Source organism: Uloborus diversus, chromosome 4 (assembly GCF_026930045.1).
Source record: "Uloborus diversus isolate 005 chromosome 4, Udiv.v.3.1, whole genome shotgun sequence".
NCBI classification, from domain to species: domain Eukaryota; kingdom Metazoa; phylum Arthropoda; class Arachnida; order Araneae; family Uloboridae; genus Uloborus; species Uloborus diversus.
Window position 1 is genome coordinate 110,390,342 of NC_072734.1, and position 17,351 is coordinate 110,407,692.

At 34.5% G+C, this 17,351-nt stretch overlaps 1 protein-coding gene across 2 annotated transcripts in view; it reads left to right on the top strand.

The window, feature by feature from the left end:
* LOC129221355 (Ig-like and fibronectin type-III domain-containing protein 1) overlaps positions 1-17,351 on the top strand; it is a 159,725-nt gene that overhangs the window by 117,124 nt on the left and 25,250 nt on the right. For both annotated transcript variants that reach the window (XR_008580499.1, XM_054855826.1), the window contains exons 18-24: positions 1,939-2,104; positions 2,839-3,239; positions 5,933-6,114; positions 7,709-7,859; positions 8,761-8,889; positions 12,999-13,142; positions 15,178-15,329. Coding sequence is in view for 1 of the 2 variants with exons in the window: in XM_054855826.1 (XP_054711801.1) it covers positions 1,939-2,104; positions 2,839-3,239; positions 5,933-6,114; positions 7,709-7,859; positions 8,761-8,889; positions 12,999-13,142; positions 15,178-15,329 (1,325 nt within the window). In the remaining variant the exon portion in view is untranslated. The remainder of the gene's footprint in view (positions 1-1,938; positions 2,105-2,838; positions 3,240-5,932; positions 6,115-7,708; positions 7,860-8,760; positions 8,890-12,998; positions 13,143-15,177; positions 15,330-17,351) is intronic.

The following is a 17,351-nucleotide window of genomic DNA, read 5'->3' on the forward strand; positions in this document are numbered from 1 at the left end:
GACATTCGTCACCTGGTCACTTTTCCTGCTATGACGTCATCAAAGATGGCGGCATCTCAATCACATAAATGCTCATATTTATTTTAATACTTGACTTTTTTAATATCAATCAGTATCGTTATGGATGTGGTCAAAATCTCAGAAGATATTCCATTGCCTGTCCAACTCAGCAGCTTTTGGGGATCTTCAAGAAACAAACTGATGTTGCAAAAGTTCATTGCTGATACAGTGACAGCTTCTTTGACTCAAACACCACATAATACCAACCACACTTTTAGTGCCTTTCATGGTGATGAAGGGGATGATGTAATATTTAACTGTACATCTGTGCAAAGTGGAAAACAGATAAATCACCCAGAATTAAACTGTCTGACAGTAGAGGAAGCTGACTTCAGAATGTTGATTCATTCAAAACATGCATCCCTGTGTGGGTTCACTAAAATCATTATTGTTAGCGCTGACACTGATATAATGGAGTTAGTTTTGTTTCACTATCTTACTCTTCAACGATTTGGTGTTCAGGAACTTTGGGATGCGTACTGGAGTTGATGATAATACACGATTTTTATCTGTTAATGATATTCACCGAAAAATAGGTGAAAATTTATGTTAGTTGCTTCCTGCCATCCAAACACTATCTGGATCAGATTATACAAGTAAATTTGATACCAAAACATCTTCTCTTCATTGTGCATATGTAGAGTATTTGGAGAGTTTTGGCGTATCGTCTGACTGTATTTATACAGAGCAAAGCCTTAAATCTGCAGAAGAATACTTAGTGCAAGTACTGCGAAAAGGGTCATTCTGTAAATCTTTAGATGAACTTAGGTTATATGGCTGTAGGTTATATGGCATGCGAAAAATATTGACACTGATAACTTGCCGCCTACTTGCAGAAGTGCTAAGGGCCACTTATTAAGATCATATTTTTACACATTCCTACAACGACATAGCATTGACGATGTTGCTGTTGACTTAGATCCTTGTGAATTTGGTTTTGCAGTGGTAGATGATGATTTGATACCAGAAAAGAACTTAGAGATTTCCAACTGATTTTATTGGAGCATGTAATTGCTTGAAATGTGCCAAGTCTTAATGTACTTGTAGAGGAAATGAAGTAACCTGTTGCTCTTTCTGTAAGTGTAATAGTACGGGTTTGCAACCAACTTGTAACAACCCCTTTTAAATATAATTTTACTAAGTGCAACAAAAAAAATTAAAAAAAAAATAGTTATTAAGCTATAGCAGTAGTAAAAATACATTGTTATTTGCCTTAAAAGCACTAATTGTAACTTACTGGCCAAATTTTCATTTTTGTTGGTTAAATATTAACATAAATTTGAACTTATATGGGGACGAAAGCGCGCGCCCGCCATCTTTGATGACGTCATAGCTAAAAAATGTACGAAACGGCAGAAGTCCACATAAGCTCTAAATACTTTTTAGGACACCTACGAAACATTTCTGAAAAAAAATTCTCCGTACTCAATCTTCCTATCGAAGTACTAAGCATTTATGAGAGCGAGCGGTCGCCATCTTTGATGACGTCATAGCAGGAGAAGTGACCAGGTGGCGGATGTCCACCCGAGTCCAAAATACTTTCTAGGACACCTACTAAACATTTTTGAAAAGAAACTCTCCCTACTCGAACTTTCCTACAGAAGTGCTGTCAGATCCTGGACTAATCGGAAAAGGCAAAATTCCTCGTTTTTTTCTTTTAAATCAGTCTTAATGGATTTTCATTTCTTATAGAAATGCTTGCTCTAAATTATGCATCTTGTTGCATGTCATGCCTCATTATTTTTACTCTTTCTTCATTGAATCATTTAGATTGGCGAGCCCTCTGAACAAAGTCTTTGAAGCATATCAGTAATGGAGTTTATTTTAATTTGAGGCAACTTTATTGTTAGTTTCTTATATTGATAATTCTCTTTTCAGCAACACTGAGTCCGCCGCACTCTTTAGAAGTGACGCATCAGACAATGGACAGCGTTTCACTTAGTTGGCGCTCTCCTTTCCACGTTCCGTCCAAATCGACTCTGAGTTACATCATACTTTATCAACCTGCCAACTCAACCAAGGACATTGAAGATACTCCTCTTAGGTAATTCATTGTTCTTAGAACCAGTTAATCACAAATTTGATGGTCTACAAGTTAGAAATTTAAATGGTATCTAATGACTGTAGTCTAAGGTGCACCGGTACATTTGATCAAAATTCAAAACAGGTTTTAAAGAAATAGCACTTCTCACGACAACATTTATTGATTTGCTACTCACGGGAAATTCCACTTTGATAGAAGTATCAGTTGCTGCACAAAACAGCCTATAAAGACCCAAATACATATTAGTTTATTGCTTCATTACACGAACTTTATGAAGAACGTGGAATCTACTTCTACAGTAACCGCCGCTTGTATGAAAAGCAGTGATCCGAAAATCTCCATTTTTGGGCTTGCGTTAATCTGGTGGTAAGGTGCAAATATGTCATCACGTGATGCAGAAAATTTTTTGACACAATATTTCTTGCTATTTTGCACGATGATCCAGGATAAAATTTAAATATGCTATCTTAAATTTCGGTTTTCATCACGGACATTAATGTAATATACCGCTTTAGGGGTCAATAGCAGTGCCTTTAACTTGATTTTTCAAAAATTTTACAAAAGTTCATGATAAATGAGGGTGGAACTCGAATTTCAGGACAAAATCAGAAAGTGTTCAGAATCAGACAAATTTCTAAAATTCAAGACAATCCTGATCAAATCAGTATATCTAGGCACCTTACTGCAATCCATTGCACTGCTAGTTTAACAATATGCTGTATTTTTTATTCTAGGTTAGCCACGATATACAACTACATCACTCTAGACAATCTTACAGTGAACACTCAGTACGCCATAGCCGTCAGGGCTCGAACTTCGAAAAAAGAAAGCCCACTTTCCGAGATAGTGCTAGCATGGACTGATCCAGCAATTCCAGCGTTCCTAAACCCACCTGTTGTTGTACCTCCTGAACCCATCGTCGAGGGTGCTAACATTACATTGTTGTGCGTGGCAACAGGGATGCCAGTTCCTGTTGTGTCTTTATTTCTCAATGGCCAGCTGATAGTTCAACAACAGCAAAGTCATGTAGCTCTTGTTGTGCCTCATATTCAACGAAATGTCACCAAAGTGGATTGTTTCGCCGATAATGGTTTAGGACAAGGGGCACAAAGTTCTACTTCTTTAGAAGTCAATTGTAAGTGCATGATTTCAATATTATTTATAAAAAAAATTGAATTTTAAAGTTTATACCGAATTTTTTGGCATAAACTGACCCCAACTTTTTCCCTCAAAAATCAAACTTTTATCCAAAAAGTTAGATAAGCTGAAAAGTGTTTATTTAGTTGATAGGTTCTAGATCTATAGTTGGGGCAGACTTAACCTGACCCTGACAGCGGTGTGAATGCTACGCGGATCCTAATCACAGCATTACAACGATTCCAGGTTAGGTTTACCTTGTTCCCCGCTATAGATCTTCCTGTTATTTAGTGACTAGTTATACAAATAACACCAACCATTATAAAAGGTTCTGTGAGAAGACGTCATGAGTAGAAAATAACAATTTAAAGTGTAAAGCTTTAAAATGAAATTAACGTAGAAAAAGGAATTGTATGCATAATGCATAGTAAAATTCACAAGCCTTATTCAACATGCATATAAGTAGAAACTTCTCAAGGCCATCATGTAAATTAGTACAGTGTAAAAATGCGTTCAGCTAGGACGTTGAATCAGACGTCACTGTAAAGAGTTTGTGAAGAGATTTGTAAAAGTTTTGGGAAGCACTACAAAGACCTCAAGTGAAACGATAAAATTATTTGCCATAACAATACGGAAAAATTGGTATTCAGTTGAAAATTTTAAAAAAGTTAACGATCTCGTCACACCTGAGTCGTAAATACGCTCAGAATCATAGAAAATGTAAATCAGAGAAAAGCTTTCATCAGAAGCAACTTAAAAAACTTAGCCTTGTTTAAAAAAAAAAAAAAAATTAGTGTCAAGTAAACGCAAGAGCTACGGCAACCTCGAAAAAAAGAATCTATACATTTTTGATTGTGATTTATGTATTTGTTAAGTAGTACTACTTTGCATAACCATTGTGTTAACGAGCTTGATAATTAAATTACATGTTAATACGAAACACTTGTTACGATTTTATTACAACTTTTTCACAAAAAATCTACGGTGCCATTTACTGTGCTTTTCACCAGGTTGCTATTGCAATTTTTTTCTTATAATATTTTAGTTTGTTACATCCATATGCACAGACATGGCATTTATATTTGCACCTTTTCCTCGGAGTTTTAAAGTTTAACCTTAAATTTCTGTACATTTGAATAGAAGGAACCATTATGTATCCTAATATGAAGTAATTACTTTCTAGAAAATATTTTGCATTTTAAAATTAATGAATTCTTAATGTTGCGGGTGTGACTGTACGGTCACGCCCACAAGATGTACAAATCACTATTTTTACTTTCTTCTATATCTAATATATAGAAGAAAGTATTGGATTCGTGCAAATTGTCGAATTTCGAATTTTGACGGATTCGAACGTTTTGAGGTGTGCTGAGTCCATTTCGACCATTTTTGGAAAATGTCTGTCTGTGTGTGTGTGTGTGTGTGTGTATGTATGTGTGTGTGTGTATGTATGTGTGTGTGTGTATGTATGTGTGTGTGTGTGTGTGTGTGTATGTATGTGTGTCACGTCTGTGTGTGACCAGTTTTTTGTGGCCGCTCTACAACAAAAACTACCGCATGAAATCGAACGAAATTTAGTACACATATGTGCCCCTATGTGAACTTGTGCCCATTAGTTTTTGGCGCGAATTCCTCCAAGGGGGGTGGAGCAATGGGACGTTTTTCGAGTTACGCGTGCTTGCTATTCCTCAGGAAGTAACTGGCGGAATCAAACAAAATTTGGTCCATATGTTGGTATTAACAGGAACAGGTGCTGATTCAATTTTGGTGTCAATAACTCAAACGGGGGTTGAGCTATAGAACGTTTTTTGTCGTCAATTGTGACTGCTGTATCTCAAGAAATAATGAACGGAATGAAAGAAAAATTTATCGGCAAGTAGCCCTTAGTGGGTATAAGAACTGATTTTATTTTTGTGTCAACAGCTAAAAAGGGGGTAGCGCAATCACCCGTTCTTTTTTTCCATTTTGAGTGCCCTATCTCAAGAAGTAATGCTACGTTCTGGTTGAAATTTGGAATATATGTGAATCCATTTGTAAACAGGCTTTGGTTCAATTTTGACGCCGATCGCTCAAAGAGGTGTTGATTTTTTTTTTTTTTTTTTTTGCGAATAAAAATATTTTTATTAATGCAACAATAAGAAAGATAAATCGTAATAGATTGTCGTCTGCGTATTTCTCGTGATTTTAATTGTATGGAAATGATCGGAAATATTATCTCAATGATTTAAAATTTTTAACTGTTGCCATCTTATGTTTGTTAACAAATAAAATATTTGTAATTAATTCAAGCAAGGCTTTTAAAATAACTTTCAATTTTCGCTCTTTGCTTTGCTTTTGCAATAATTCAGACATTGGGATGGTCGTCAAGTTTTTGCATGTGTAATTTTGTTTTTGTTGGGAATATTGCTTCCTCGTCAAGCATGGGGAGGGATCAGAAAAAAAAAGAAAAATATAGAAGAAAGTTTCGTGATGGCCACAACATACTAGTTAAAAAACGGGGGGGGGGGGATTTAAAGAGTTGATGATATACATTATGACACATAATGTTTCCTTATATTCGAATGCATAAAAATAAAATCCAAAATTTAAAATTACGGTGATAAAGTGTAAATATATTCGCAAAAATGTCACATCCATGCAAATGGATTGAGCAAGTTTCATTTTTAATTGTGAATCTTCTTTCACCATCAGTTCCAGCCCACGTTGAAGCGCTGGATAAACGAATTCCTGCTGAAGAGGACAGCGTTGCCACCGTACGATGTCGCGTTTCAGGACATCCCGAACCTCGAGTTTTGTGGTACCGAGATCGGAAACTGAAAGAACCAATCACTCGAGGGGAGGACTTCGACCTCAGCATGAAACCTTACAAAGAGGTAAGCTCCTTATTTTTAAACCCATTTTACTTTTTCTTAGCTTTTCGATACTGAAAAAACGAGCACTTTTGCTCTGGACTGTGTGAACAGGCAATATATCTTAAACTACTTACGGCCATATTCACCAGCTGAATTGAACCTCAGTCAGACACCCAAACCATCGATTGGAGCTTTGTGGTTCGTTGAAAAAGGCTTCGACCGGCGGTTTGACTGCATGACCAAGGTTTAAATCGATGGTGAATGCGACCGTGGGCCGTGGTAGCCCGATCGGTAGAGTGTCGGATTCGGGGCCGGAGGGTCCTGAGTTTGAACCTCGATGGTCGAAGATCCACCGTCGTCATTAAAGGGGACTGGGCGACGTTAAATATGCTCGTGGTCTCAATGTCCTCCAAGTGAAACGATACCTTTGGGGGTGCTAGCACCAGGTAGCTATTAGTTCCTGGACTAGTTCTAAATTCTCATTAACTGTACGATCCGGTAATGGTGCTGCCATCGATCGGTATAAAAAATAATGGAGGCAAGGTACTTAGTATGCAGTCCTCGACATAAATACAGTTGTAGTCAATTGTGACTCGGAATCGGAATGCGACCGTTAAGGCCGTAATCACCTGCCGAATTCGTCCTCAGTCAGCCGTCCGAGCAGTCGATTGGAACCTTTTTCAACCACAATTATGGCTATAATCACCAACTCACTTGAACCTTAGTCAGACATCTGGACCGCCGATTGAAGCCATCAGCGGATTGATTATCAGAAGCCAACGATCGACGGTTCAGGTGTCTTACTATGGTTCAACTGAAATTCATTGACAAAAAAAAAAAACAACCTTGTTCACGTTCATCGATCTGCTGAAAGGAAAAATATTAAATCACAAAACGTTAATTACAGTGCACCTCACGATTGTTGGCATTCGTCGTCTGCTGTATCTGTTTCAAAACTGATTGAAAATAGGAGAAATCAGGGTTTTCGAAACAAGTGTTTCGACAATGTTTTCTTCGGAAAACTTCGTCATTTGTGTACAATTTTGCTAGCGGTGTGTATAAAAAAAAATTGATGTTTGCAGTTTGTCGTGTACCAACAATAGTGAGGGGAACAATAACCACTTTTTCACAGTCTTCAAACAATGATGACGCCTGAACAGTTGTTTGGAAACATAGACTTTCAAAATACAATTCAATACTTATAAATGTAACTCTTCAGAATGACCCTAATAATTTTAAACAGTACTGCTATTATGAAATGAATAAATGCCTTTGTGGAACAAAGTAACAATAGTAAGCACCGTATATCAAGAACAAATTAGCAAACTGGTTGCAGACACGTATTACGGGGTTTCAAGGCGCCTCTTTTTCAGTGCAACGAAGTGTAAGCTATAGGATGAAAAGTCATCCGAGAAAGGCCAAAAAGACTGTCTATGCTTTCCTTAGATGACTTTTCATGTAAAAGGGGGTTTCTTGAAACCTCGAAACACGTACCTGCTATTGAATTAATACATTGGTATTATTCTACAACGGTTTTACTTTTGTTGAAGCTTTCTCACAAGTTATTGGCTTTGTTTTCTTATTTTTGCTTTTACAACTGTTTTGCTCTTTGCAGAAGCTGTACACATACATTGCAACGCTTACTATAACTCAGGTTACGACTGTTCATGAGGGCCAGTACTTTTGCTACGCAGAAAACCAATATGGCAAAGATACAGTATTCGTAAACCTTGATGTGTTGCCAAAGTTGTACACTAATGCATCTGGTAAGTACGCATGTTCAATAACATATACAAAAACAAGATTGAGTGCAATTGTATGCAGAAATTGGGTAACTTTTTCTAAGTGTCATGTGTAACCAAGTGAAAATGTTTTTTTTTAATTCTTCGCGTGTTCCGTGGTTATTATTTGTAATTCTTGTAAATTTGCTTATTTCTTAAACGACCAATTAGAGAAAATGTTTTGTTGAATTTAAATTTGGTACAACGTAGCTTAAGTTTCATGAAGTATTTGTCCAGGTTAATCATTTGGGGGGAGGGGGCTTTGAAAAATTAATGCATTTACATGTAGCGTGGTTCATGCGGTTTTTTTTTTTTTTTTTTTGATATAATTTACATTGAGTATGTACCTTTCTTCACCCCCAGGAAAAATTCGAAATGACGGTCCTGTATTTGCCTTATGAAACGATTAGATGTTTCTATAGCGACATCAGCACCATCAAGGTATTCAAAAAAAAAAAAAAATAATCCTGGGACTTAAAATATTCTCCCGCTACTGCTCATTTAGGACGCATTGGGCCTAATTCACCACGCCATTTGATCTTTAAATGGCGAGATTAGGAATCATGAAATATTTCCCCACCGTTTTCCTTCCATGACTTTTACTTATACCATGACTTACCATGATTACCATGATATTACCATGACTTTTTTACTTATTATTACTATATTATTTCACTAGCTAAATTCGAAAGCTGTGATTTTTTTTCTTTTTTCGAATAAAATAACAGTTGAATTGTACTTTATATAATTATGATTTTATTATTCAAACTATAATACTGATTAACAATCGTTCTTCACTTCAGAATTTATCTTCTTTTTAATTAGATAAATGTATCTTTAAAATGAGCATCATTGTTCAAATTGTTACTTTTCTTTGTTCTTACAGCTTGTTGTGAAGAAAAGAAAGTAAGCGACGAATGCCAAGAAGCTTGCAATATAGATATTGATATCCAAATGGCTTTGAATAAACCCAAGTGTTTTAAAGACTTGGATAAACTGATGTACTGTGCAGCAGGTCAGTTTAAAAAATGTGAAAAAAAAATTAATTTTGCAATATTTTTTTCATCGGAAATGCTGATAATAAAGCTGCTACATAAATAGTTCTTATCGTAAAAAGTAAAGAAATTTTTCTAAGTCGCATGTAGATTTAATAACGTTCGTAACTCAAAAAAAAAAAATTTAAGACTTTTTTTTTTTTTTTTTCGTAGCATATCTCTATCGGACCCATGCATTGCACAGAATCCTTTCTTTTAAAAAAACGCAGTGTTGGGAAAGATTTGAAATAATAATGGGTTATAACAGGAAATATCAACGTTGTTTAGCACAAATAAACAGATTTCAGAATACACGTGTTTCCAGGTTTCAAGGAACCCCTTTTTCAATTCAAAGGTGTGAGCTTCTAGATGTAAAGACACCCAGTAAAAGCAATGAAAAATGGACAGCAGACAGTTTAAATATCAAAATAAGCAATAACAAAAGCAAAACAAGACAAAACGGAACTCAAAGTCAAGATTTATTGCATGATTCCCTCCCAGAGAAAACCGTTAAGCAATTAATTTCAGTAAAAAGACCCATAAAATACATGTTGCTGTCAAAATGAAACCGCTTATTAATAAATTAGCAATAAATTTATGTCCGAAAAAATTTTACTACGAATCAACTACCACATTAGCAAAAGGAAGAATAAACATAATTCAGGAAAACAGAAAGAGGTTGGAAAACAACAAAAAGTTAAACAAGTACAAAATAAAACATGAAATGGAAACGTAAAGACAGAAAGAAATTCCAAAGAAAGACATTACCATAACCACAGTACCACACCGCAACGAAGAAAAAATATGAGATCAAAGAAGAGGGGCGAAAAAAGACTACCAATTAATGGATGGATGCCACACTGCAGAAAAATGCAGAATGGATTTAAGATCGTTAACTAGATTAGAACGATTCTTCAGAATGTGGAAAGACTCCCAAAAATCAAGATCTGATGAATTTGGGCATTTCTGTATAATTTTAAATGAGTTGAAATCAAAGGAGTGATTTGAGTCCCAGCAGTGTTGAGCAATACTAGACTTATTGAATTGTTGTTTTCTCACATAAGTTTTATGCTCTTTTAAACGAAATTTCAAAGAACGGCGGGTCTGTCAAATATAGGCATGGCCGCAAATGTAATCAATTTTATAAATTCCACAATCATTAAGAGGATCAATAGAATCCTTAAGAGACGAGAACGAAAGTTTATTAATTGGTGAAAACACAACATGGAATTGGAAAAGTTTAAGTATCTTAGCGATCTGAAAACTAACAGAAGGAAAGAATGGTAAAACGACCAAATTCTTAGTGATGTAAGTTCTTTTTCGAACATTACTTTATGATCTTTTAGAAAGCTTTTTATAAATAGAATCAATCAAAGTGGACGGATAGTCTCTATCAATTGCCACAGCTCTAAGATAGTTAAGTTCAACATTAAGAAGTTCCTCAAAAGAGGAACTTCTTTTGAGGAACTTCTTAATGTTGAACTTAACTATCTTAGAGCTGTGGCAATTGATAGAGAGGAACTTCTTAATGTTGAACTTAACTATCTTAGAGCTGTGGCAATTGATAGAGACTATCCGTCTACTTTGATTGATTCCATTTATAAAAAGCTTTCTAAAAGATCCCAAAGTAATATTCGAAAAAGAACTTACATCACTAAGAATTTGGTCGTTTTACCATTCTTTCCTTCTGTTAGTTTTCAGATCGCTAAGATATTTAAACGTTTCCAATTCCATGTTGTGTTTTCACCAATTAATCAACTTTCGTTCTCGTCTCTTAAGGATTCCATTGATCCTCTTAATGATTGTGGAATTTATAAAATTGATTGCATTTGCGGCCTTGCCTATATTGGACAGACCCGCCGTTCTTTGAAATTTCGTTTAAAAGAGCATAAAACTTATGTGAGAAAACAACAATTCAATAAGTCTAGTATTGCTCAACACTGCTGGGACTCAAATCACTCCTTTGATTTCAACTCATTTAAAATTATACAGAAATGCACAAATTCATCAGATCTTGATTTTTGGGAGTCTTTCCACATTCTGAAAAATCGTTCTAATCTAGTTAACGATCTTAAATCCATTCCGCATTTTTCTGCAGTGTGGCATCCATCCATTAATTGGTAGTCTTTTTTCGCCCCTCTTCTTTGATCTCATATTTTTTCTTCGTTGCGGTATGGTACTGTGGTTATGGTAATGTCTTTCTTTGGAATTTCTTTCTGTCTTTACGTTTCCATTTCATGTTTTATTTTGTACTTGTTTAACTTTTTGTTGTTTCCCAACCTCTTTCTGTTTTCCTAAATTATGTTTATTCTTCCTTTCGCTAAATGTGGCAGTTGATTCGTAGTAAAAAATTTTCGGACATAAATTTATTGCTAATTTATTAATAAGCGGTTTCATTTTGACAGCAACATGTATTTTATGGGTCTTTTTACTGAAATTAATTGCTTAACGATTTTCTCTGGGAGGGAATCATGCAATAAATCTTGACTTTGAGTTCCGTTTTGTCATGTTTTGCTTTTGTTATTGCTTATTTTGGTATTTAAACTGTCTGCTGTCCATTTTTCATTGCTTTTACTGGGTGTCTTTACATCTAGAAGCTCACACCTTTGAATTGAAAAAGGGTTTTCTTGAAACCCCGAAACACTTGTATTCTGAAAACTGTTTATTTGTGCTAAACAACGTTGGATATTTCCTGTTATTTCTCGCCACAAAGGTATTTATTTATTGCTTAATAATGGGTTCTTTTTGGGTCATCTGAGTATTATAAGTATGTACTGCTACAAGAACAGATTATGTTTCCACTGCAACGACACTAAGCTAGCAGGATAACAACTTTTACAGAATTCCTTCATAGTTTAAGAAAATTTCTTAACGAACGACTAGGCAAGGAAATTAATCACTGAATTGGCAATTTACTAGAAATATAAAATCTCCAGAAAAGAAGGGAGGTTTCGGAAACTTCCAAGCTACTTGGCGTAGCGTATAAAAATGATCTCAACTGTTCTAGCCCACAAAAGTGATAATCTTCTCCAAATTTGCATGAGGATCTTGGTTAAATTTTGCATTGCTTAATTTTCTTGCATTTATAATTGCTTCGTATACTTTCTCAAGTTGTGTACCCTCGAAGAATAAAAATTCTTCTTCACAGCATTGCCGAGAAAATGAACATTATAATAAGCATTAACTTATTTTTTTAATTATAATAGTTATGATGTGAACCTTTCACAGGCCCACAACACTAGATAATATTTTACAGACAATCAAAGTCCCCGATGTATTCACTCCAGCCTATGCCGTCCGCTTCGTAGAACGAATTGTCTGAGATGTCAATCAAGGAGTGAAAAAAGCAATAAATTGAACTTGCAGCCTAACTGCAAATGAATTTGAAAAATTTATAGATAAAATCATTATGCTTATTTGCTAGCGAAACGTAATTGATGGTAAACAAATAGCAGAAGAAAATAGTAAATCGTGTACCGTAAAAGCACTTTTTTACGCGAGCCGTAATTTCGCGAAAATCAAAACATGAGTTATTTCACGAGGTGAAAATTTCGCAAATTTTACGTGAACAGAACCGAAAGTTGATAAATTCGCTAGAAAAGTACTTTGCGAGGCTTAAATTTTCGCGATAACGACAAGCTCGCGAACATTAAAGCCTCGTAAAAATAAGTGCTTTTGCAGTACTTGTGTCAGTGTTACAAGAAACACCATTTTTAATGCGTAGAATTTAAATCATGTTTCCAAAAAAGCGAAAAATTGCAATTGGATCCTGAACGTCTATATTCATTCAAAATTAGACTAATAATTTCTTTCCATCGTGTAAAACTTGGTGGAAAGAAATTTTAACAAAACATCAGTATGTTGGTTTAAATTAACCCTTTTTCCGCTTATAACTACCCACTCGTTTCCGCTCTTCGAAATGTTTTGCATACTAACCTAAAAACCATTTCCGTCGTCATGATTTATGTATACAAAACTTACTTTTGATTCGTTTCTTCGAATGAGTATTCGAACTTTGTATATGAAGATGAAAAAACGAATTGCACTTCACTAATAGCTTTTGAATTGTGACAATTGAATTGTATTTTAGATGGTAGTGATCATCGAAAATGCTGCAGAGATAAAGGAATTCAACGCAGCTGCCTCAGATGGTGCCAAGGAAGACCCATAATCAACACACATCTCTGCATCCTCCATGCTTCCAAAATAGTCAGCTGTTTTGAAGAAGGAAAAGGTAATTATGTGTATTATAATTCGTCACGATAATCAATGTGTCCTAAAAAATACGCCAGATTAAGAACATTTTGGATGCTTGAACAGGCAACAAGGCATTCACTTTTGAAAAATAATCGGGGGATGAGTAGGGAAATAGCGAAAGGGGCGTAATTTCGGGAAGCCCTAATTTTTGTTTCTTTTGGGGGAAGAGGGTTCTTTTTTATAAATTCTACACACATTGAAAACAATTTCATTTTTGCTACAAATATTATTTCAAAAACTGGTCCAAAAGAATTAAGATTCAAGTCTAATTCCTAATTCCCCCCTCTTTTCCATAACATTGAAATTTTGCTTACGATATATGGCTGCAATGTAACTCTACATTTAGTTGTTAAATCATATGCCTGAACTCGTTCAAAATGGTAGCTATTTTCTGGCTTTAATAACCAAAAGTTTCTGAATCAGTTTTTTATCTTGTTTTGACTGTCTTTCTCAAAAAAAAAAAAAAAAGCATTTGAAAACAGAAACTGGATTTTTTAATCAATATTTAAAAGTCATTTTAGGCCTTCCGGCAAATTCTGAGTGGAAGTTCAAGTTTCCTGAGCACTTTCAGTAGTGACAGCGTGAATTCGTCTTCCATTTAACATTCAAGGATAGCTGACTGTTTTCGCTCGAAACACGAGCCCACTTCGGTTCATACATTCAATATAAGTGGTGCGTTAAATGAGTAAAGAAAAGTTATTAGTAAATTTACTTTGGTTCATACTAGAGCTGGGCCTTAGTTCATACATTCTGTAAGAGTGATGCGTTAATGAATAAAGAAAGGTTACTAGTAAAATTACAAGAAAACTATACGGCAGAGTAATAATGAAAATAATGAGACATAATCAGCAACTGAAAGAGCAGAGTAAAATATGTTTCTCAACGCATAAATTATTTGCCCTCGTATCCCTGTTGTAGAAGTATGAAGTCCTAAAGTCTGCAGAAAGGAATTGTCGCCGAATTTTGCGGGTGTCAGTGCGTAATGAAAGACATCTTTCACACGTTTTGCAGATGGATGTCCGGCCACATGCAATTTCTCACGAAGACTTTAAATTTAACACTTTACTTAAAATTTCAGAAGACCATATATCTCGATAACGGGAGCACGAGAGCAAATAATTTTTGCGCTAAAAAATGCTTTTTCGATTGCAACCTATTTAAACTTTTTTCATTGTTACACTATTCGTGTGATTCCCGGGTTAGATGTTAAAAATTTCTGCAGTGAAAAATTGTCGTCAGCGTATACTGCCTTAGTAAGATGAAGACAATTTATTGGAATCAATGCCTTGCAATAAAATACGTCAATATCGGCAAATGATACGTTATTTATTTATTTATTTTTTAAAATAATATATTACTTTCAACGCTTCAACGGCGGCAAAGTATAGTGATTTAGAAAGATATTCTTCTCACGAATGGTGTCAACTGTTTAAATTAACTCTCTTAATGTGAGCTAACGTAAGAATAATCATAAGTCACTAATTGTTTAAACCAGTGGTGCTAAACCTACGGCCAACAAGTGGCCTGCGAAGCTAACTTGTGTGACTGTTGTTTTGTTCGATGTTATAAATCAAAAACCACAATTAGTCCCAATTTTATTAATTTTGAGCCAAATATTCCGAAATTCTGGAATCATTCTCCGTTGATTTCTGGAAAACATATGAAATTAATAAAATAGCTTCAAGCATCAAGTAATAATAAACTTTTGTCTGTGGTTTTCTTTCCCTTTTCATGTTTTTTCATGTTAGAAAAAATATTAAACGTTTTAAACTTTTATAAAAGTTATGACAAGCGAGGCTTATTTTAAATGACGTGCGACCCCCGGGTAAAAAAAAGAGGGAGCAGCACTAAATACAACAAGCAAGCTCGTAAGCGTTTTATAGATTTATCAACAAAAAAAATCCATCAAAATCTATGCAAAATTAAAAGCAAAATATCAATAAAGCAACACAGATATAAATGTACCATTTCCCTTTTTACCGTTTTCTTAATATTGAAATTCGTACTTGCAGCCGTCTTACCAGGGCCACCTCAGAATATCCAGTACCATAAAATCGGCAACAACGATCTGGAGATCACGTGGGATATTCCTCAAAAGAACCCTAAAGTTGTACAGTGGTATAAAATATTTTGGAGACCTGTAGGTTCTCGTCTCATGTACAGAGTAAGTACGTTTTAGTTAAATAACATGGTAAAAAATTTTAGAAGATGGTTATACAAACGTGCTTTTTCAAAAGGTAAATTTTCCATTAAAAATAAAGAAAAAATTGACTTGCTTTACTATTTTATCTCAATGGTGGATTTACAGGTTTGAGGACCCGTCGCTATAAATTATTGAGGATCCTTAGATTTGAACAGAATGATAAAAAAGTTTTTCATGTGCCTTTTTAAATCCCCTTTGAACCCCTATGTAGAGATATAGTGGAACTCCGATTTTACGGTGCCCGTTTTATACGTTATCCTGCTTCCGACGTCATTTTCTGCTGGTCCTTGAAAAAGCCTAAACTGATAATGTTGAAATATTCCGGATTTCACGTTACCCTTTAAAAAAAAAAAAAACCCCGCGTAATACGTTTTTCTACAAACTGAACAAAATATTTTTTTTATCTACTAGACTCACGCAAACGGTTTTTTTTTAGATTTCCTTTTTTTTTTTTTCAATATAAATTTGTTTTATAGCTGTTTGAAGTCTCTGGCATTCTTTTTAGTCATCAAGTCGTACTTTGTCTATGAGATAGGTTTCCTCCTATCGCCCAATCTACCGAGGCTGCATACAGACATTCTTTTTCTTGAAAATAGTCCAGAACTCGATGACGCATGTATCGTCTCATCACACTACGAATTCCTACAGTATAGGATTTAACACCCGTTTCCGATGGTAGTGATAAAGACGAAGAAGAAATGACGGAGGACATTGTAAATCCGCCACTGATTAATCTTGACAAAGGAAAAGGTTGGTTTAGTTCACGCTAACCAGTGTTTGTGGCACGGACAACAAAGTAAAAAACTGAGTTTGTTTTGACAAATTGAAGTTTCGATTACAAAAATGGTAATAAGTGTTTGAACTTGTTTATTTATTTATTTATATCATTTTATTTATTTATTTATTTATTTATTTGTTTATTTATTTTAATTTAGTTACGGGTCATTCCATGCGAAATGAGCAAAATTCGCAAAAAAGTGGTGGCCGCATGGTAACAGATTTTTATGAAATTTGGTATACAGGTTCCTTTTATGCCTATATAAAAATATCTAAAATATTTTTGCTTAAATTTTTTTATTTAAATAGTTACATGCGATTGAAAATTGGTCAAACTGAACAGCATTCCCATCAATGCTAAATGTTGCACTTTTGAAGGCTTGTATCTTGTTAACTACTTAATGAAAAAATAAAAGTTATATGTTTTTGCAATCTATGGAGTAGGGTAATCAATCTGGTATCAGTAAAATTTTCAAAGAGTTAACTTTTAACCGAGTCTCAAAAACTGAAAATATTTCAATTTTCTCATAATTAAGCATTTTATTTTTTAATCTCAATCTTTAAGGAATGCATTAGCTTTGATGAAATTAATACCCAATAATGTGCTAAGCATCATAAAAGAAATACCTTACTTTTGAAGTTGTATTTTAACTCATTTGTCTTCAAAATCAGTTTTAAACTTAGTGACATTTTGTAAAATGATGATTTTCCCCTTCACGTACACACAAAAATTCAAATGAGGGAAAATTCAGACAACTTTAAAATTTTTCAAGAATATAGAACTGTGTTTCTACTATTTGCTTGAAGAAACTCGAAATTGATTTTTGATTTCCGAACGTAAAATAAAATTCAGAAAAATAGCATTTTCTTTCTGTTTTATGGGTTAATCCATACAGGATCGACGGATGGTTGCGCTCGACCATTTTTAATTTTTTTGAAATTCATATCCCTAAAGCTGCATATGAAAGATGTTTAAAACCTCTTTTATTTTTTATCTCAACTTTGATTTTTTGGAGGTCATCAAAAGTGATTTTCGTATTCAAAAATGGGACTTTTAGACCTTTGCATTATGGCCAAAATCTATTTGAATTACATTTATGACAGTTAATTTAACGCTTTGATGTTAAAGTGCATAAGTTGATAGTCTTACATGCTGAGTTACGTAGCTGTACGTTAATAATTAAAATAATGGCAACAGGTTAGTTC